Source organism: Scatophagus argus, chromosome 12, assembly GCF_020382885.2.
Source record: "Scatophagus argus isolate fScaArg1 chromosome 12, fScaArg1.pri, whole genome shotgun sequence".
Lineage (NCBI taxonomy): Eukaryota > Metazoa > Chordata > Actinopteri > Scatophagidae > Scatophagus > Scatophagus argus.
In genome coordinates, this window is record NC_058504.1 from 14,238,803 (window position 1) to 14,260,577 (window position 21,775).

General features: G+C 41.5%; 2 protein-coding genes across 2 annotated transcripts; both read left to right on the forward strand.

The window, feature by feature from the left end:
• Positions 1-7,539: 7,539 nt before the first annotated feature.
• Positions 7,540-9,622, forward strand: LOC124068034. The gene is made up of 2 exons (XM_046405918.1): positions 7,540-7,723; positions 7,825-9,622. Exon 2 carries the CDS (start codon positions 8,196-8,198, stop codon positions 9,246-9,248), a length of 1,053 nt encoding a protein of 350 aa, XP_046261874.1. The 5' UTR covers positions 7,540-7,723; positions 7,825-8,195; the 3' UTR covers positions 9,249-9,622.
• A 5,488-nt stretch (positions 9,623-15,110) lies between these two features.
• Positions 15,111-17,387, forward strand: LOC124068036. The gene is made up of 2 exons (XM_046405923.1): positions 15,111-15,638; positions 15,740-17,387. The coding sequence occupies exon 2, from the start codon at positions 16,111-16,113 to the stop codon at positions 17,200-17,202; it is 1,092 nt and encodes a 363-aa protein (XP_046261879.1). The 5' UTR covers positions 15,111-15,638; positions 15,740-16,110; the 3' UTR covers positions 17,203-17,387.
• The last annotated feature ends 4,388 nt before the right edge of the window (positions 17,388-21,775 follow it).

Genomic DNA, 21,775 nt, shown 5'->3' on the forward strand with positions numbered 1-21,775 from the left:
ACTTTATCACACGCTATGATGAAAAGCACTGGCCTTGAAATAATGTGCACAGAATAACAGCCATAACCTGCCGAAACTAACGTGCTACCTGAGTTTAACGAGTGAGTTACCTTTCTATTAAAAATCTATATTGCCTATTCTCTAATTGCACTCACTGCCAGCTGAAGGACTTCAATTCACGACTCAACAGTCAGCTGTCTGTAAGTTTCGTTCTGAGAGGTTGGAGTGATACTTTTCAGGTTCAGTGGGTGAAGCACCAATGTGTGTTTTGATGTGTTGCTATACTGAGAGCCAACGTAGAAGCGGGGCAGAGACACTATTATGGTGACCACATAATCGTTTCGTATTATTTTTATTTGGCCATTTCACAAAAAAGACAGAAACAGTGGATTCCCCCCGCCCGTTCAATTTGGGAGAAACCCACCAAGAGGTGAACTGCCCCCCCTTCCCTTTCTCACACACAGCTTCAGTGCACGACAGCTTCTCAGCAAGCACCTTGCAGCTGCAGGGGGCGCCAATTTGCCGATTCCCTACACAGTGATATCACAGATAATAGAAAACCATGTAGCGGCGCATTTTTTCCCAAGCACTCGTGCAGCCCTCCTTGTGTCATGCAAAGCGGCTGCGCAGTTCGCACGTGCCTACGTGTAACTACAAGCAGTTTGTTGACGTGGCCCAAAAACTTGTATTAACAGCAAGAGCTCTCACTCCTCCGATTATTCACCCTCCTACACGCATACACAATGATGAAACAATCACGAGAAAGTGGGATGTCGGCTTTATACAAGATCTTTGCATCGCCAAAAGTAGAGTAAGATGAGTGAATCTATGCCAGCAATAGCTTTGTGCAAAGACAATCAATAGCAGGAAGCACGAACCATGTTTTTGTTGCTTTGACAAATAATCAAAGTTTTATTTAGCAAAGTTTCGAAAAAAGTATGCATGGACAATGTGGATTAATAAATATTTACCGTGCCTTATTCTGTTATATGCTTTGGTATAATTCATAATGTTATAACCATGTAGAACTGGTTGTTTGTCTCAGGACTGCACACTCTGAGGGAGATAGAGGTATCATGCATAGTAGGAGAAGGACACCATATCTCAAGTCACTCTGACCGATGGGCGAAGACACTGATACACCACCCCTCCCCTCTGGCTTGAGTGGAAAGGTGTTGAGACTAACAACCGGTGTTATCCATCCATCCATCCATTTTCTATACCGCTTATACGTCAGGGTCGCGGGGGAGCTGGAGCCTATCCCAGCTGACTACGGGCAAGAGGCGGGGTACACCCTGGACTGGTCGCCAGTCAATCGCAGGGCCCACACACAAAGACAAACAACCACACACTCTCACACTCACACCTAGGGGCAATTTAGAGTAGCCAATTAACCTAATGTGCATGTTTTTGGTATTGTGGGAGGAAGCCGGAGTACCCGGAGAAAACCCATGCAGGCACAGGTAGAACATGCAAACTCCACATAGAAGGGCCCAGACCGGGATTCGAACCTGGAACCCTCTTGCTATGAGGCGACAGTGCTAACCGGTGTTATCTTAAAGTATATAATGATGTACTTCCTTGAGTGCTTTAGATCCCACTTGGCGTTTGGCTGAAACAGACTTGTACTCTGAGGTGGGATCTCCAAAGATCTTTGTTTCTAAATAAATAACTCTGTTTTAAGGCTATTCAATGACTACACACCGTACACACACTCCTACCAGGCGAGGATGAAGCGCCCCATGAGCAGCATAAACACCCTATGACCTTGAGATAACACACACACTCAACTGCAAACATTTTCCCTTTAATCACCACCAGCTAGGGAGTCAAATACAAATTATTTGGACTAGGTGATGTGCAAGCGATAGTTGATAAAATGCCTCCAGTGGCAGAAGGTGGAGGATTGTGGCTAAACAAACTAGATAGTCTCACTGCAGGACAGACTGTGGCGCTTGGAGACTTTAGAGCGGTGGCAGCTGGATGCATGACGGGAGCAGACCTGAGGGAGATTTAGGAGGAGGCTAATACAAGACACTCTACTGATAACACACCAATCACTAGGGTAAGCACTGACATAGGCAAAGCAATGAGAGAGAAGTATCCATTGCCCAACGCTGCAATGGTTCCAAAATTACAGTGGGCGCCTGAACAGCACCCATGCGAGTTTCTAAATAAATGTAAGGACACGTGGCTCAAACACACAGGTGTCCACCCAGGGCCAAAAGGGGTACAAAGAGAATGGCGGTGTTAGAGGGTGTTCCAGAGGAGGTTAGAGGAAAAAAAACATTTAGTGCATCACCTCACTTGATCACAAGACGAACAGCAAAAGGAGCGGGACACTATTAAAGAGCTTCAGGGTCAATTACTGAAGCTACAACTGAACGAGGCCAGACAAAAAGTGGAGGCTCCGGGGGCTGGCCACCGTGGGGAGGAGAGGGGACGAGAGGACATGAGGGAAGGGGGGGACCACCAAAGGGACAGCCGGGAGGAAACGTGTGCTACTACTACAACCAACCAAGACATTGGGTGAAAGACTGCTCCAGTATACCGCAATGAGGGTGGGGCTGAGGTCGAGGCAATCCACCACACCCAGGCCTGACGCAGGCACTCAATCACCAAGCAGCACCTACAGTATCCAGTATCCCATGGTGAACTGGGATGACTGGGAGGAGTGGGGAACACACCACAGAGAGACCACGACAGCAGACCCGATGCTGTCTATAAAGTCAATCTATTGGGGAGAGATCTCCTCATCAAGCTGGGGGCATCCATACTGTGTAGCCCGGACGGACTCATAGTGACATTGACAGACGGCACCAGACTCCCCTGTACAGGTCTGAGAACCACAGGGCAATACCTCTTCCAGTCTGTGGAAGAACAGTATGCAGACATCTGCTGGGCTCTGTTGCAACCTGAAACGCCTGAGCACAACAGCATCCTGTCAGCCTACCTGCAGTGGAAACCCTGGATCTCACTTCTCGAGCCCTACATCTATCCTCCTGACCCAGGCCACGTGACCCTCTTCTATGACAGACTGCAAACTGAGTGGTATCAAGATGGGTTCCAAGAACAGCTACAAGGTAAAAGTTGGCAAATACACTCCACCAACATATATGTGGCTCCAGAGGGAGTTGCAGCAGCAGTCATGCTCACAGAAGATAAACTAGATTGGTATATGGTGTCAGAAGAGGCGGTTCCTCGTGTCTCACTAGGATTACATCCTAAACATCAGGCAAAAGACCTGGGAGGTGTGGTTAAACACGCTCTGGCTCAGACTGATTGGACACTCACACAAATCCCTCATCTTTACTACTAAGCTAAGACATATCGCATTGATTGACATACGACATGGCTAACCCTCACACTTCGCATGGAACACCCCTATCCTGCCAGTAGAAAAGAAAGGGACAGGTAAATACAGAATGGCACATGACCTCAGAACCATTAATAACATCCTTTCTATTACTACGGTGCCCGTGCCTAATCCATATGTGGCTCTGACTAATCTGGATTCGTCTCAATCATGGTTTACATGCATTGATCTGGCTAATGCATTCTTTTGTCTCCCATTAGCAGAAGAGTGCTGTGACATTTTTTCATTTACCTACAAGGGTCGACAGCTGAGGTACACCAGGCTACCACAAGGGTTCACACTATCACCAGGGCTGTTCAATCAGTTCCTCAAATAGGCTTTAAGTGACTGCATTCTGCCAGACAACACCACACTCATTCAGTATGTAGATGGTCTCCTCCTGGCGGCGCCCACAGCTACTGTCTGTCTTACAGCAACCAGCTCTGTCCTGCAACACTTAGCCAGAAAAGGGTTTAAGGTAAGTAAAGCCAAATTACAGATAGCTAGGAAACAGGTTTTATTCCTAGGCAGAGCGATCTTCCAGAAAGGAGCAGGGATGTCTCCAAAAATTGGCTACTGCTACTGAATTGGCCTTACCAGACTACACGTTGCCATTCTACCTTGATGTTTCTGGAACAGATGCAGTTGTTAATGGCATTCTGTTCCAGAAAAAAGGAGGAGAAAAAACAGTGCTAATGTACATAACTGCAATAAACAAATCCATCAAACACGAGGCAGAAATGAGGGAACAATGCAGGAGGGTCAGATCATGCAGCAGAGATGGCGGCTGGGTATCAGGTAAAACTAGAACTAATGTGTTCAGAAGAAGAGATGGAACTGAACCAGAACTAACTGACATTATAAGATTGCAAAAGGGGGTCTCACCACAGGAGAAAACGCTCTGGAAAGCCCAAGGAGCTAAAGAGGTGGGAGGAGTCCAGATGGACGTCTTATTCTATCCCATGAGAAAAACAGTGCTAGACGAGGCGCAAATAGTAGGACACGTGGGAGCGGCACAGATGCTGAGAAACCTGGAGAACTAGCGGCATCCTCACTTGAAAGATATGGTAAAACACTGGGTAAGAACATGTGAACTTTGCACCAAGTGCAATGCCAGACCGACCATCAAACTTGAACCGGAACAGAAGAGAAGACATCAAGGGAGGAGGTGAAATAACGCTCCTCTCCTGCATGTGGCGTGCCAAGCCACCAACCTCCAAAACAGACACCTCTGAAATCTATGAATACAATAATCAGAGAACAAAACAAATTGACCGAGCCGGTGGTATCACTCAGACAAAATACAGATTTGATTAAAACTCCTCCTTCAGCTGTACTGAAGTGAGCAGAGTGGTGGGACACCACCGACATTTTAGGAGAACTACACTGTCCACTCCAGCCTAATGCACTCAGGTCTATTACCAATACTTGTAGATGACAGATAAACTTTCCAATTGGGCTTTTCTACATTACATATACGTTGGACGAAATCAGATGTTATATGTCAAAATAGACAGATGGTGAGACGGTATGATTTGAGAATTTAAGAAGTTTAAATAGGACACAAAGATGTCCAACTGTCAAGTATCTTTCTTTATTGTTTGTTTGTTTATTGTATGTGTGGCTTTGGCTCTTGCTCTAATAAAACTTTTGCTGTGCGGTCATACCAGACTATAAACGGGATAAGCTGTACAGCCTCGTGGCTGCTAGAATTGAGTCACGCTTGCATAATCAACTTCAAAACATTGACAGGATAAAGAAAAGAGAAGTGATGTATGGTAATGCTAAATGGCTAGCAGGACTCAGCCTGCTGGCCGTGCTGATTGTAACTTTAATATTACTCTTGTGTGAATCCACTGACCAACACCCTGCCTCCTCCACGATAGCTTCTAGAGTCAAATGAGCAACCGCACATTCAGGCAAAACAACAGACTATTGTTTGCAGCAATACGGCGGAATTGAATTAAATTACACCATAGGGAGTACGACCACGTTTGTATTTGACCTGTGTTCAGTCATCCCCTGTGGCAACCGACCTAGTGACTGGAAGGAATATGACATTCATTTATGTAATGATAACCCCACTAATGCAGAATGTTCCGCAGGCAAGGCCATAATGGGAACATGGTGTGGTGACTGGAGTATGGTGAGAGCATACACTGGCGGACACTGGAGCCCTTATAAATTAAAGGCACCATCCCAAAGCAGATGGGGCCAGGTAAAATTCCAACGCAACTTTGACACAACTTCGAACAAGGTCCTTACGCTCTTAGTCCCAACGCCAAATCATTTTACCTAGTATTGGGTGTAGAACACACCGGTATGGACACCAAGGGGTTAATTAAAATCGAGTGACTGAGTGGAAAGGTGTTGAGACTAACACCCGGTGTTATCTTAAAGTATATAATGATGTACTTCCTTGAGTGCTTTAGATCCCACTTGGCGTTTGGCTGAAACAGACTTGTACTCTGAGGTGGGATCTCCAAAGATCTTTGTTTCTAAATAAATAACTGACTCTGTTTAACTCTCTCACATCAACCTACTCGGGGAAGCAAGTGTGCTTCAACAACAACCTGCTGCAAACAGTTGAAAGCTATGGTATTGCTCTTGGGTTTACATCTGCTACTTCTCTAGATCCCTGCTACCGACTGTCCGACAGGTGTTGGAAACTGTGCTCGAGTAGCCCGCATTACACATCAGGGAAAACTACAGATTGTCTGATTGTTTCTCCTATCTCCTCTCCTAACTCATTCATATTTTGAGCGAACGTGAACTGAACGTGCGGTATTTCCGCTTGATGATCGTTATTGTGAACGCGTTAGTTCTGGCGTTTGTGAACGGCGCTCTCTCACAGAATAATTTCGTTCAAGAGCGTGCCAGATTTTAGTAGAAAACCCACGCTGAACAACCCTTAATATGTAGCGGAAAAAGCATCCAACCTGGCGACAGCTGTCATACCTGTCGCAGTAACAAATACGTCATCAAAAGACGGAGTATGGACGAAGGCAGCGCCAGCTCGGACCACTCAGACTCAACTGCGTTTGACTATTACAAAAAGTACTCAAATGGAAAAACATTTGCACCTTAAGGACTACAGTCCTGGTTTTGTTTTCATAATAAAAATAAACACGATTCAAGCAGCAAGGTTTTGCTCGTGTTTTTGAGAATATGCTGTAGGCGTGAAAGCTGAAGCTGCTACTAGTGTGGACTGAATGGGCGGCAACCCAAAATGTTCAAAGAGCCATATTGGACCCAAAAAACAAATCTGTCTGGAGCCGCAAAAAATGAAAAGCCTTATATAAGCCTTATATGAAGGGAACACAGGCTGTAAGTGTATGTTAGCTATATTAGCTTACCAATTTGATGAATGAATCCTTCACGTACTCACCATCTGTGAGCGGTTTTCCACGCGTTATTATCTCCCGGGTTGCAACAAAACTAGCAGCAGAAGTGGAGTTTGGAGATGCAATCCACCTCTTAAATCTATGTTTGCGCTCCTCTAATTTCTCCAGAAGTAAAGCAATCGCACATTTTCTCTCACTCCCAAATGAGTGGTCTGCTGCAAATTTAGCATGACACACCCGCCGGTGTGTTTACAACAGCCACCTGCCTGGCACCACCGCGCCGCGCCAAAACGTGTGTCGCAGGCTATGACGCACATCGTCGTTGACAGAAATGCTGAAATTTAATATTTATTATAAACATTTTTACAGCATTGGAAAACGTTAAGAACGTTTGTGTCATGTTTGTCCTCCTACAGAAACCATATTAAAACAAAATATATATTCCCCCCTATTTCTTTCCATTTTATACATTTCATACAGTTGACTCTCCTCGGCTTTGAGTTGTCTTCTTAGTCCTTGTCAGGAGAAAGTACCGCCAAAACGATCGTGTGTTGGCACTGAGTTGCCTATAAAGCCTTCCCTCAGCCAATCATTTTGGGCGACATTTTGGTCGTTGCAATGGCAAGTTTTATTATGAATTGAAACCGAAACGATTTTCAAGTTCAAACTTGATAAAGCAGCACTGTGTGTTTTAAAGTTACGATAGAGAGTTAACATTCAACAAAGCAAAGTGTTGAAATCGTTTTTTCTCCATATCTACAATGACATCTGTAGTGCAGGTAAGTAAGTAAGTGGAAGTAAGTAAGTAACGTGCAGGCGGCACAAAAAAGACTGCGGTCAAGCCAGCCTTTACAATGTGTTCAAGTGACCCAATATACGAGACACTATGGTAATAGCGAGTTCGAACCCATCTCACAATAAAGAGGCGGTGCTCCCGCTAAAGTTTTCTTCAAAGGTTTCCTTCAAAAGTTTCATTCAAAAGACTGGAAAAGATGCGGGCCTGATCTCTTGTGCAGCCAGCGAGGTTTGTTCATTTATGTGTTTTTATGTTTCTCTGTGTATATTTACAGTTTGTGTGTAATATGAAGTACTCTTAACTGTATTCATCATCATGTGTTTAAACAGGTCGACGACGGTTTTCGGCGACAGAGATACAGTCGGGATAAATAAATCAACCAGTGACAGAAGAACTACATGGTGTGTATTGAGTGACAACCAGTATATCGGAATGAATAAACGGACACTTCTTGTATTAGTGTCCTGTTTATTCTTGGCCATATAAAAAGTGACAAAGGGTCACGAGGGAAGTATTTGCGTTAAAACAAAATCTTTGATGCGAATTTGAAGTTTTCTTACACATCAACGGTTTCGTTTCCTGACTACCGACCACAGTGCTCACAGTGGACCGGTTACAATCGGAGCACCAAGCCATCATATCGATAACACGACAATAACAAAACCATAACAACAGTGAGACAAATCTGTTATACCATAATATGATGGAAAGTATTCAATCGTTAAAAGACATCTGGAAACAAACAACAAACCGCTGTGACAACACAGAAATGTTTAATCACCCGGTGAGACAGTTTTCAACTGAAGGAGAGGAAAATGATAATAATGTGTCTTTTGAGAGGGTATTGCATCATTATATAAGACCAGAAGAAGCTGAAAGAGAGAAGCAATATGCATTTTCTGTCATCCTCATGAAAGACAACAGACAAAAGTTTTTTCCACCAGTTTATCCAGATTTTACAAACAACAAAGAGTCTGGTGGTCCAAAAACAGCAATCCACAGTGAAGAAATTTTAATTAAACAACTGGATAACTTTATGTGCCAAAATGGAACAATGGTGAAACAAGTTTTGATTTACACGTATTACAGCCCGTGTTTAAAGAGGAACAGAACTGACCCTTGTATGTTTCAGGTTCTAGCCAGTGCCGATGCATGGTTTACGCGTTATGATGTTTACACTGATTTGGCTTACACAAAGCCATGGGGATTAAACGGTCCAAATTACTTTAAAAATCTCAGTTATGCCACTATCTCATCTCCCTGCAGTGTTTTTTATCCGTATATTGAAAAAAGCAAGGACACTTCTTTCTGTTTGGATGATAAGAATCTGAGAAGCATTTTTAAAAAAAGTGACGTCTACAAGACATTGTCACGTGTTGAAGACAATGATAAAAATACTCTACGCTGCAGTATTAAGTCTGCTCATGAAACCCTTGTGACGCTGGCTCAAAATTCACATGGTCTGTGTAAACATCATTTGGAATGTGGAGAACAGGCAATTCAGTCTTTCTCATTTCTGCCCGAAGTTCACCATGAAATTTGTGAGAAATTGGAGAAGGATTGGAAGGAAATGGTCAGAAACAGTTCGATGACAGTGATCAGAAAAACCATCACAGAAGAATTCAACAGTGCTGTAGTTCATCTATTTAGAGAACAGTTGAAGTCATCTGTGGGGAAGAGCAGCCCCCTGCGGCTTCACTGTATTCCTTGCCCTGCGCGCTTGTCTCCTCGGCGCTCTTGTGCTCGATCATGAACCGAAACGTTTGAAAACCTATACAGACAGCAGGACTAAGATAAGAAATCTTGCTATATTGCTTGTGATGCGACAGGAAACCAAGGGCTTTGTAAAGTCTTCTCATTTTCAACGTGGGACATCACTTTCAACGCAGTCACCCGACATGATTAAAGATTTAAAGATTAAAGTGACATATTTTGTGATTGGAGGGAAATTTTCTCATTTTCAACGTGGGACATCACTTTCAACGCAGTCACCCGACATGATTAAAGATTTAAAGATTAAAGTGACATATTTTGTGATTGGAGGGAACTCACTCCAACGAAATTTGTTCTCTGCATTTAACCCACCCAAGTGACGTGCACACACACACAGCAAACCCGGGGCAGTGGGCGACCGCGTGCAGCGCCCGGGGAGCAGTGGGGGTTAGGTACCTTGCTCAAGGGTACCTCAGCCATGGACACCGGGATGGGGAATCGAACCAGCGATCCACCGGTTACGGGTCCGACACCCTAACCGCTGATCCACGACTGCCTGATGATGTGTACGTGACATTTTCAGACTGATGTTGGTGGTGTTTTTTTTGAAAATAAAATGAATGACTTTTAACCTTCCTCTGCTTATTTGTGTTTATCCTTAACATGCCATTGATATGTCAGGCACAGGTAAACCTCCTCACCTGTTACTTGCTCATATGGCGACAAACACCAGGCCTATACTTTACAAAGAAAGTTAATAAAACTATGCCTGATGGTGATAATAAATATTGTAGTTCACTAGAAATAAAAGAAACTATATTCCAACTAGTTTAATTGAGCCATAAGAAGTCCTCTGTGAGATTATGCCATTTACTCAAGCAATAATGTCTGAACACTTCTTGTTTTAAAGTCTTTTCAGTTTATTATAAACATCCTTGTGCAGCGCAGTGACACTGTTAAAGTTCTAGTAACAGTGCAAACTAGAAAATTTCACAGGACATTTTGAGTGGGCCAATGTCACTTTATCCTCACCATGCAGAACAAAAGCAGGCTGAGGAGGCAGGGAGCTGGCTGGCAGGAAGAAATCTTCGGCAGCATAACACAGGAGAACAGCACACAGAGGTAGAGCGCAGAATAATCCGGCAGCAAGCAGGAGTGCAGGCCTAGAACTCAGGTGTGCCTCTGCTGCCAAATGGAGGAACCAATCACATCCCCTGCCACACACAGGTTCTGCAAAAAGAACAGAAAAAAGAGGGGGAACAGAGAGAGCACAAGGAGAAAAACACAACAAAAAACATGCAAAGTCAAACCATAACAATTGTGTTTGTATCCGTGGCACAGTAAAATGATCTTCTTCTTAAATTCATAAAGAGTCTTTAGAACATCTCTAGTCTCTTTTACATAAACACAGTAACATTATAATAATATAATAGTGCTATTACCAGGTATAAACTTGTCCTGTCAAAATATTCACTATGAAATTATACAGGAATTAAGTGGAATCACTCTATCTCTCCTCATTAGCTTATTACAAATATAAAAGTTTTATTTATCTGATTTATTTTAACACAAGTTATAGTTGTTTGTTTTCACATTGAGGAACCATGAGGACTCGCACTGAATCCAGTCTCCACGTCCCTTACACTTCACAGTCACCAAGAGCAGTTTTACTTATTGCATTTGTATCCGTGGCACAGTAAAATGATCTTTTTCATGTGATGTAAAGACGTGACAAAATGTCAAAAACAAATGTGTTGGTAAGGTTCATCACCGCAGTATTGAGTTAATGCAATACCTTAGTGAACATGTTTCCTGAATGTTCTCTCAGCTTAACAATTTAATTTATAAAATCATTCACCTGAAAGGAGACTTTCAACTCATGTTAACGCAAATATTTAAGGCATCACTTAAGGTTTATTCATCAAATTAAAGAAAAGCACCTGGAAAAGGCTGGAGTGGGGAGAGAGAGAGAAGCATTTCCAAACCAGACCAAAGAACAGAATATAATATCATATCATGATCTACTATCATAGATTAAACTAAAAAAAATAATAATTATAATAATAAAAAATAACAACAATGGATGTATCAATCCATTTAGAAATTAAATCTTTCAATCTTCAATTTAAAAGATATTGTCAGTGGACTGATAACACAGTATTTTCACTTGTCACAACAGGAGAAACACTGGTGGACGTAATAACAGTACCAACAGCTCAGTTTCTTGTAAATGTCTCAGTAAGACGAACAGAAAGTCAGCACTACACCTGTGAGTCTCCTGCTATGAAAAGCATGTGGTTTATGACATCAATGAGTCCACTATTGTTGTTCACTGTAAATGTTATCCATGGGTGTGGAACAACTGTGGATGTGGTCAGACCAGAATTGGCTTAATGAAACTTTATCACACGCTATGATGAAAAGCACTGGCCTTGAAATAATGTGCACAGAATAACAGCCATAACCTGCCAAAACTAACGTGCTACCTGAGTTTAACGAGTGAGTTACCTTTCTATCAAAAATCTATATTGTCATTCCCCTGAGTTTCTCTAATTGCACTCACTGCCAGCTGTAGGACTTTAATTCACGACTCAACAGTCAGCTTGTCTGTAAGTTTCGTTCCGAGAGGTTGGAATGATACTTTTCAGGTTCAGTGGGTGAAGCACCAATGTGTGTTTTGATATACTGAGAGCCAACGTAGAAGCAGTGCAGAGACACTACGAGAATGTTTATCAGGTGACAAACTATACTGTTAGGTCAAGAAAATCTCAGTTTCATGTCAGCAGTCTGTCAGCCATTGACAGAGCCAAAAAAATAATCTTTGTCCATTGCCTGTGTAACATAAATATTATTTATATCATTATTTGATATGTTGTGTTGTGTAATACTTCATTTATGTGATTTAACTTCCTGCGATATTGATTTGTAATAATACAATACAATACCTACACTTTATGTTACACGGGGGGCACTTTAGTTGTTTCAACAGATGCACAGGAGACGTGAAGCAGGACTCAGCTTTAAAAATCAACAAAGCATTTCACTGCTGTCCCTTTAACTCATCACTTGTCTCCTGCCAGTTTATTGAAAATAACTTTGTAAAATTCTATACACCTTTACTTTATCTTTGTGAATGAGTTTGCATACATTTAGATGTCTCTTCCTCTCTTTGGAGCCTATCCCTATAAAACAAACAATAATATAAAATATTAAGAATAATATACAAATAAAATATAGAATAAATATTCTAAATAGCACAAATCCTTCATCACACAAAAAACACACTAAATAAAGTCTAATCATTACACTATTGCACTAAGAACAGAAAACACAAACTAAAACTAAAACCTGACCTTTCCGGCCTTCCTTGATGCAAAATCCAGCCCTTCAATTCTATGCTTGGCACACTTTTAGTTATGACTGTTTAAACTACATTTTGTCACAAAACAGAGATGTAGCAAATGGCAAATGTTCATCTTTGAAACTACCTACACATATGAAAAGTCCGTTGGCTAATTACAGGACCCAACGTGAGGGAAATAAATAATAACTGAACTTGTAACAGTTTTGTTGCAAAGCACAATCTTATGGTGAAATTAGATCTGGTGTTTGTTAAGATGAATTACTGCTGTATAAGCACAGCAAGCATCATAGCAGGAAGGCTAACAATTAACATTAGCCCTTCGTTCATGACATGGATACTGTAATCATACAGAGAGAACATTGCATACCTTTATCTTTTGCTCGTTTCACCTCTCCTTCTTTTATTTCTTTCCTAAATTGGCCACCTGATGGCTTTGACCTTTTTCTGTCCATCTCTGCGTTTACTCGGCACTCGACAATCATCAAGTTTCTCAACGCTGTCACTCACGACCAGGAGTCGACTAAACCAATTCACCTTGGTGACCACATAATCGTTTTGTATTACCTATTTTCATTTGGCCATTTCACGAAAAGACAGAAACAGTGGATTCCCCCCACCCGTTCAATTTGGGAGAGACCCACCCAGAGGTGAACTGCCCCCCCTTCCCTTTCTCACACACAGCTTCAGTGCACGACAGCTTCTCAGCAAGCACCTTGCAGCTGCAGGGGGCGCCCATTTGCCGATTCCCTACACAGTGATATCACAGATAATAGAAAACCATGTAGCGGCGCATGTTTTCCCAAGCGCTCGTGCCGCCCTCCTTGTGTCATGCAAAGCGGCTGCGCAGTTCGCACGTGCCTAAGACATAAAAAAAAACATAGCGCGAAGGATGACACCTTCACTTCGTCCCCATCCGGACGTGTAACTACAAGCAGTTTGTTGACGTGGCCCAAAAACTTGGAGATCTCGTATTAACGGCAAGAGCTATCACTCCACCGATCATTCACCCTCCTACACACATACACAATGATGAAACGATCACGAGAAAGTAGGATGTCGGCTTTATACAAGATCTTTGCATCGCCAAAAGTAGAGTAAGATGAGTGAATCTATGCCAGCAATAGTTTTGTGCAAAGACAATCTATAGCAGGAAGCACGAACCTTTTTTGGGGTTTTTTTTTTTGTTGCTTTGACAAATAATCAATTTATTTAGCAAAGTTTCGAAAAAAGTATGCATGGACAACCTGCTGCAAACTGCAGTGATGCTGCGAGTTGAAAGCTATGGTATTGCTCCTGGGTTTGCGTCTGCTACTTCTCTAGATCCCTGCTACCGACTGTCCGACAGGTGTTGGAAAACACAGGAAAAACTACAGATTGTCTGATTGTTTCTCCTATCTCCTCTCCTAACTCATTCATATTTTGAGCGAACGTGAACTGAACGTGCGGTATTTCCGCTTGATGATCGTTATTGTGAACGCGTTAGTTCTGGCGTTTGTGAACGGCGCTCTCTCACAGTATAATTTCGTTCAAGAGCGTGCCAGATTTCAGTAGAGCCTATCAGGCGAAAACCCACGCTGAACAACCCTTAATATGTAGCGGAAAAAGCATCCAACCTGGCGACAGCTGTCATACCTGTCGCAGTAACAAATACGTCATCAAAAGACGGAGTATGGACGAAGGCAGCGCTAGCTCGGACCGCTCAGACTCAACTTCGTTTGACTATTTCAAAAAGTACTGAAATGGAAAAACATTTGCACCTTAAGGACTACAGTCCTGGTTTTGTTTTCATAATAAAGATAAACACGATTCAAGCAGCAAGTTTTGCTCGTGTTTTTGAGAATATGCTGTAGGCGTGAAAGCTGAAGCTGCTACTAGTGTGGACTGAATGGGCGGCAACAAAGCGTTAGGGCAGGGGTCGGCAACCCAAAATGTTCAAAGAGCCATATTGGACACAAAAAACAAATCTGTCTGGAGCCGCAAAAAATTAAAAGCCTTATATGAAGGGAACACAGGCTGTAAGTGTATGTTAGCTTACCAAAATGACTAATTTGATGAATGAATCCTTCACGTACTCACCATCTGTGAACGGTTTTCCACGCGTTATTATCTCCCGGGTTGCAGCAAAACTAGCAGCAGAAGTGGAGTTTGGAGATGCAATCCACCTCTTAAATCTATCTTTGCGCTCCTCTAATTTCTCCAGAAGTAAAGCAATCGCACTTTTTCTCTCTCACTCCCAACTGGGTGGTCTGCTGCAAATTTAGCATGTCATTTAGCATGACACACCCGCCGGTGTGTTTCCAACAGCCACCTGCCTGGCACCGCGCCGCGCCAAAACGTGTGTCGCAGGCTATGACGCACATCGTCGTTGACAGAAATGTTGAAATTTAATATTTATTATAAACATTTTTACAGCACTGGAAAACGTTAAGACTGTTAGTGTCATGTTTGTCCTCCTACAGAAACCATATTAAAACAAAATATATATTCCCCCTATTTCTTTCCATTTTATACATTTCATACAGTTGACTCTCCTCGGCTTTGAGTTGTCTTCTTAGTCCTTGTCAGGAGAAAGTACAGCCAAAAAGATCGTGTGTTGGCACTGAGTTGCCTATAAAGCCTTCCCTCAGCCAATCATTTTGGGCGACATTTTGGTTGTTGCAATGGCAAGTTTTATTATGAATTGAAACCGAAAGGATTTTCAAGTTCAAACTTGATAAAGCAGCACTGTGTGTTTTAAAGTTACGATAGAGAGTTAACATTCAACAAAGCAAAGTGTTGAAATCGTTTTTTCTCCATATCTACAATGACATCTGTAGTGCAGGTAAGTAAGTAAGTGGAAGTAAGTAAGTAACGTGTAGGCGGCACAAAAAAGACTGCGGTCAAGCCAGCCTTTACAATGTGTTCAAGTGACCCAATATACGAGACACTATGGTAATAGCGAGTTCGAACCCATCTCACAATAAAGAGGCGGTGCTCCCGCTAAAGTTTTCTTCAAAGGTTTCCTTCAAAAGTTTCATTCAAAAGACTGGAAAAGATGCGGGCCTGATCTCTTGTGCAGCCAGCGAGGTTTGTTCATTTATGTGTTTTTATGTTTCTCTGTGTATATTTACAGTTTGTGTGTAATATGAAGTACTCTTAACTGTATTCATCATCATGTGTTTAAACAGGTCGACGACGGTTTTCGGCGACAGAGATACAGTCGGGATAAATAAATCAACCAGTGACAGAAGAACTACATGGTGTGTATTGAGTGACAACCAGTATATCGGAATGAATAAACGGACACTTCTTGTATTAGTGTCCTGTTTATTCTTGGCCATATAAAAAGTGACAAAGGGTCACGAGGGAAGTATTTGCGTTAAAACAAAATCTTTGATGCGAATTTGAAGTTTTCTTACACATCAACGGTTTCGTTTCCTGACTACCGACCACAGTGCTCACAGTGGACCGGTTACAATCGGAGCACCAAGCCATCATATCGATAACACGACAATAACAAAACCATAACAACAGTGAGACAAATCTGTTATACCATAATATGATGGAAAGTATTCAATCGTTAAAAGACATCTGGAAACAAACAACAAACCGCTGTGACAACACAGAAATGTTTAATCACCCGGTGAGACAGTTTTCAACTGAAGGAGAGGAAAATGATAATAATGTGTCTTTTGAGAGGGTATTGCATCATTATATAAGACCAGAAGAAGCTGAAAGAGAGAAGCAATATGCATTTTCTGTCATCCTCATGAAAGACAACAGACAAAAGTTTTTTCCACCAGTTTATCCAGATTTTACAAACAACAAAGAGTCTGGTGGTCCAAAAACAGCAATCCACAGTGAAGAAATTTTAATTAAACAACTGGATAGCTTTATGTGCCAAAATGGAACAATGGTGAAACAAATTTTGATTTACACGTATTACAGCCCGTGTTTAAAGAGGAACAGACCTGACCCTTGTATGTTTCAGATTATAGACAGTGCCGTTGCATGGTTTATGCGTTATGGTGTTTACACTTATGTGCTTTACACAAAGTCGTGGGGATTAAACGGTCCAAATTACTTTAAAAATCTCAGTTATGCCACTATCTCATGTCCCTGCAGTGTTTTTTATCCGTATATTGAAAAAAGCAAGGACACTTCTTTCTGTTTGGATCATAAGAATCTGAGAAGCATTTTTAAAAAAAGTGACGTCTACAAGACATTGTCACGTGTTGAAGACAATGATAAAAATACTCTACGCTGCAGTATTAAGTCTGCTCATGAAATCCTTGTGAGGCTGGCTCAAAATTCACACGGTCTGTGTAACCATCATTTGGAATGTGGAGAACTGGCAATTCAGTCTTTCTCATTTCTGCCCGAAGTTCACCATGAAATTTGTGAGAAATTGCAGAAGGAGTGGAAGGAAATGGTCAGAAACAGTTCGATGACAGTGATCAGAAAAACCATCACAGAAGAATTCAACAGTGCTGTAGTTCATCTATTTAGAGAACAGTTGAAGTCATCTGTGGGGAAGAGCAGCCCCCTGCGGCTTCACTGTATTCCTTGCCCTGCGCGCTTGTCTCCTCGGCGCTCTCATGCTCGATCACGAAGCGAAACGTTTGAAAACCTATACAGACAGCAGGACTAAGATAAGAAATCTTGCTGAAATGCTTGTGATGCGACAGGAAACCAAGGGCTTTGGAAAGTTTTCTCATTTTCAACGTGGGACATCACTTTCAACGCAGTCACCCGACATGATGGTGTGTACATGACATTTTCAGACTCATGTTGGTGGTGTTTTTTTTGAAAATAAAATGAATGACTTTTAACCTTCCTCTGCTTATTTGTGTTTATCCTTAACATGCCATTGATATGTCAAGCACAGGAAAACCTCCTCACCTGTTACTTGCTCATATGGCGACAAACACCAGGCCTATACTTTACAAAGAAAGTTAATAAAACTATGCCTGATGGTGATAATAAATATTGTAGTTCACTAGAAATAAAAGAAATTATATTCCAACTAGTTTAATTGAGCCATAAGAAGTCCTCTGTGAGATTATGCCATTTACTCAAGCAATAATGTCTGAACACTTCTTGTTTTAAAGTCTTTTCAGTTTATTATAAACATCCTTGTGCAGCGCAGTGACACTGTTAAAGTTCTAGTAACAGTGCAAACTAGAAAATTTCACAGGACATTTTGAGTGGGCCAATGTCACTTTAGCCTCACCATGCAGAACAAAAGCAGGCTGAGGAGGCAGGGAGCTGGCTGGCAGGAAGAAATCTTCGGCAGCATAACACAGGAGAACAGCACACAGAGGTAGAGCGCAGAATAATCCGGCAGCAAGCAGGAGTGCAGGCCTAGAACTCAGGTGTGCCTCTGCTGCCAAATGGAGGAACCAACCACATCCCCTGCCACACACAGGTTCTGCAAAAAGAACAGAAAAAGGAGGGGGAACAGAGAGAGCACAAGGAGAAAAACACAACAAAAAACATGCAAAGCCAAACCATAACAATTGTGTTTGTATCCGTGGCACAGTAAAATGATCTTCTTCTTAAATTCATAAAGAGTCTTTAGAATGTATAGATCAAGTAAGGAAGAAGCCAAGCTTAAAAAGCTTGAAATCTAACAAGGTTTACTCTCCTCGGCTTTGGGTTGTCTTCTTAGTCCTTGTCAGGAGAAAGTACCGCCAAAAAGATCGTGTGTTGGCACTGAGTTGCCTATAAAGCCTTCCCTCAGCCAGTCATTTTGGGCGACATTTTGGTTGTTGCAATGGCAAGTTTTATTATGAATTGAAACCGAAAGGATTTTCAAGTTCAAACTTGATAAAGCAGCACTGTGTGTTTTAAAGTTCATGTGATGTAAAGACATGACTCTTCAAACTGACAAAATGTCAAAAACAAATGCGTTGGTAAGGTTTATCAGAGCAGTATTGAGTTAACATAATATTTGTTTAAAACATGTTTTCCCAATGTTAAGTCAGCTTAACAATTTAATTTATTTAAAAAAATCACTTGAAAGACGACTGAATGTATACTAGAATGTATAGATCAAGTAAGCAAAACTTAAAAAGCTTGAAATCTAACAAGGTTAACTCTCTCCGGCTTTGAGTTGTCTTCATGTTGGGCAATATGTTGCTGCGATGGCAAGTTTTGTTATGAACTGAAACCGAAAGGGTTTTCAAGTTCAAAGTTGATAAAGCGCCACTGTGTGTTTTAAAGTTACGATAGAGAGTTAATATACAAACAGTCCAGAGTCATGTAAGACTACAGTAACATCATAACATAATACATAAATACAGTAACATTATAATAATATAATAGTGCTATTACCAGGTATAAACTTGTCCTGTCAAAATATACACTGTGAAATCATAATTAATTCACGACTCAACAGTCAGCTGTCTGTAAGTTTCGTTTTGAGAGTTTGGAATGATACTTTTCAGGTTCAGTAGGTGAAGCACCGATGTGTGTTTTGACGTGTTGATGTATTGAGAGCCGACATAGAAGCAGTGCAGAGACACTACGAGAATGTTTATCAGGTGACAAACTATACTGTTAGGTCAAGAAAATCTCAGTTTCATGTCAGCAGTCTGTCAGCCATTGACAGAGCTAAAAAAATAATCTTTGTCCGTTGCCTGTGTAACATAAATATTATTTATATCATTATTTGATATGTTGTGTTGTGTAATACTTCATTTATGTGATTTAACTTACAAGGCATGTAGAAACCTCGGTGCTGTGCATAGACTTTATGTTACACGGGGGACACTTTAGTTGTTTCAACAGATGCACAGGAGACGTGAAGCAGGACTCAGCTTTAAAAATCAACAAAGCATTTCACTGCTGTCCCTTTAACTTATCACTTGTCTCCTGCCAGTTTATTGAAAATAACTTTGTAAAATTCTATACACCTTTACTTTATCTTTGTGAATGAGTTTGCATACATTTAGATTTTATTTTATACAACAAATTTATACAATAATGATCAATGTTATGTTGATGATGATGATGTTATGACAATATAATTATGTGAACAGATCAGTTTTTGTGTGGAACTAAACAGGGCCATCATGTTAATCCTGTCCTGGATGCAAAGGACAACACCTTCTCTTCCTCTCTCTGGAGCCCACCCCTATTAAACAAACAATAATATAAAATCTTAAGAATAATATACAAATAAAATGTAGAATAAATATTCTAAATAGCACAAATCCTTCATCACACAAAAAACACACTAAATAAAGTCTAATTATTACACTATTGCACTAAGAACACAAAACACAAACTAAAACTAAAACCTGACTTTTCCGGCCTTCCTTGATGCAAAATCCAGTTCTCCAATCCTCCAATTCTATGTTTTTAGTATAGAATTTGAGCTTTTAGTTATGACTGTTTAAACTACGTTTTGTCACAAAACAGAGATGTAGCAAATGGCAAATGTTCATCTTTGAAACTACCTACACATATGAAAAGTGCGTTGGCTAATTACAGGACCCAACGTGAGGGAAATAAATAATAGCTCAACTTGTAACAGTTTTGTTGCAAAGCACAACCATCCATCCATCCATTTTCTATACCGCTTATCCGTCAGGGTCGCGGGGGAGCTGGAGCCTATCCCAGCTGACTGCGGGTGAGAGGCGGGGTTCACCCTGGACTGGTCGCCAGTCAATCGCAGGGCCGCAAAGCACAACCTTATGGTGAAATTATATCTGGTGTTTGTTAAGACCAGGTGTCGGCAACCCAAAATGTCCAAAGAGCAATATTGGACCAAAAAAAAAAACAAAAAACAAATCTGTCTGGAGCCGCAAAAAATTAAAAGCCTTATATAAGCCTTGTATGAAGGGAACACAGGCTGTAAGTGTATATTAGCTTACCAAAATGACTAATTTGATGAATGAATCCTTCACGTACTCACCATCTGTGAAAGGTTTTCCACGCGTTATTATCTCCCGGGTTGCAGCAAAACTAGCAGCAGAAGTGGAGTTTGGAGATGCAATCCACCTCTTAAATCTGTCTTTGCGCTCCTCTAATTTCTCCAGAAGTAAAGCAATCGCACTTTTTCTCTCACTCCCAACTGGGTGGTCTGCTGCACATTTAGCATGCCTTCCCTGGAAATGTCTTTCCAAATTGCACTTTTTGTTATTTGACAACTTCTCATTACAAAGCAAACATGCAGGCAATCCTTCCGCATCGGCAATGAAAGCAAATGATTCGGTCCATTCTTCCTGGAATCCTCTGTTCTCATCAGCTATCTTTCGCTTTTCCCCTTTGGGATCCATGGCCCATGACACACCCGCCGGTTTGTTTCCAACAGCCACCTGCCTGGCACCGCGCCGCGCCAAAACGTGTGTCGCAGGCTGTGACGCACATCGTCGTTGACAGAAATGTTGAAATTTAATATTTATTATAAACATTTTTACAGCACTGGAAAACGTTAAGAATGTTTGTGTCATGTTTGTCCTCCTACAGAAACCATATTAAAACAAAATATATATTCCCCCCTATTTCTTTCCATTTTCATACACTTTTGAAAAAGCTCCAGCGAGCCACTAGGGAGGCGCTGAAGAGCCACATGCGGCTCCAGAGCCGCGCGTTGCCGACCCCTGCGTTAGGGAAATACCAGTATTTTAAGTGCTGTCGCCTCAATGCTAATGTAAACCCTGGTTGGACAAGGATTCAAGATTGGATACGAAGATGAATGTGCCACATAGTTTCAGTCTTAAAGCTGCTAAAATAATTGCTGTTTGTGGTTCTCTGTGGACTGTGGAAATAATTTTGACAAATAATAGCTCGCAGCAGCGTACTGAAGAAAAAAAGACTATGGACTAGTTCGTTTTTGGAACCTTGAACTTAGTTCAAAATTTTGAATTATGAACTTTGAACTGAACTAGTTCAATTTAAAAATTGTGAACTGAACTTTGAACTAGTTCATGTCATGTTTCCTAACACTGGGCACGTGGATACATAAATGCAATAACAACACGTCTAACAGAAAACACATAAGAACAAACATAATGACATTACGTGGTCACTGTGAAAATTTATTAAGAGCTTCAGTGGCTGAGGGGGACAAAGCTTTTTTTTTCCTTGAACAGCCTTTGAGCAGACAGATTTTGAATGGGCAGACCAATCATTTTTAGGCACTGTGTGACAGGGAGCAGTTTGGCACCTGTTTGGCACCTGTTTGCCAAACGACAATAAGAGCAAATATTACCCGA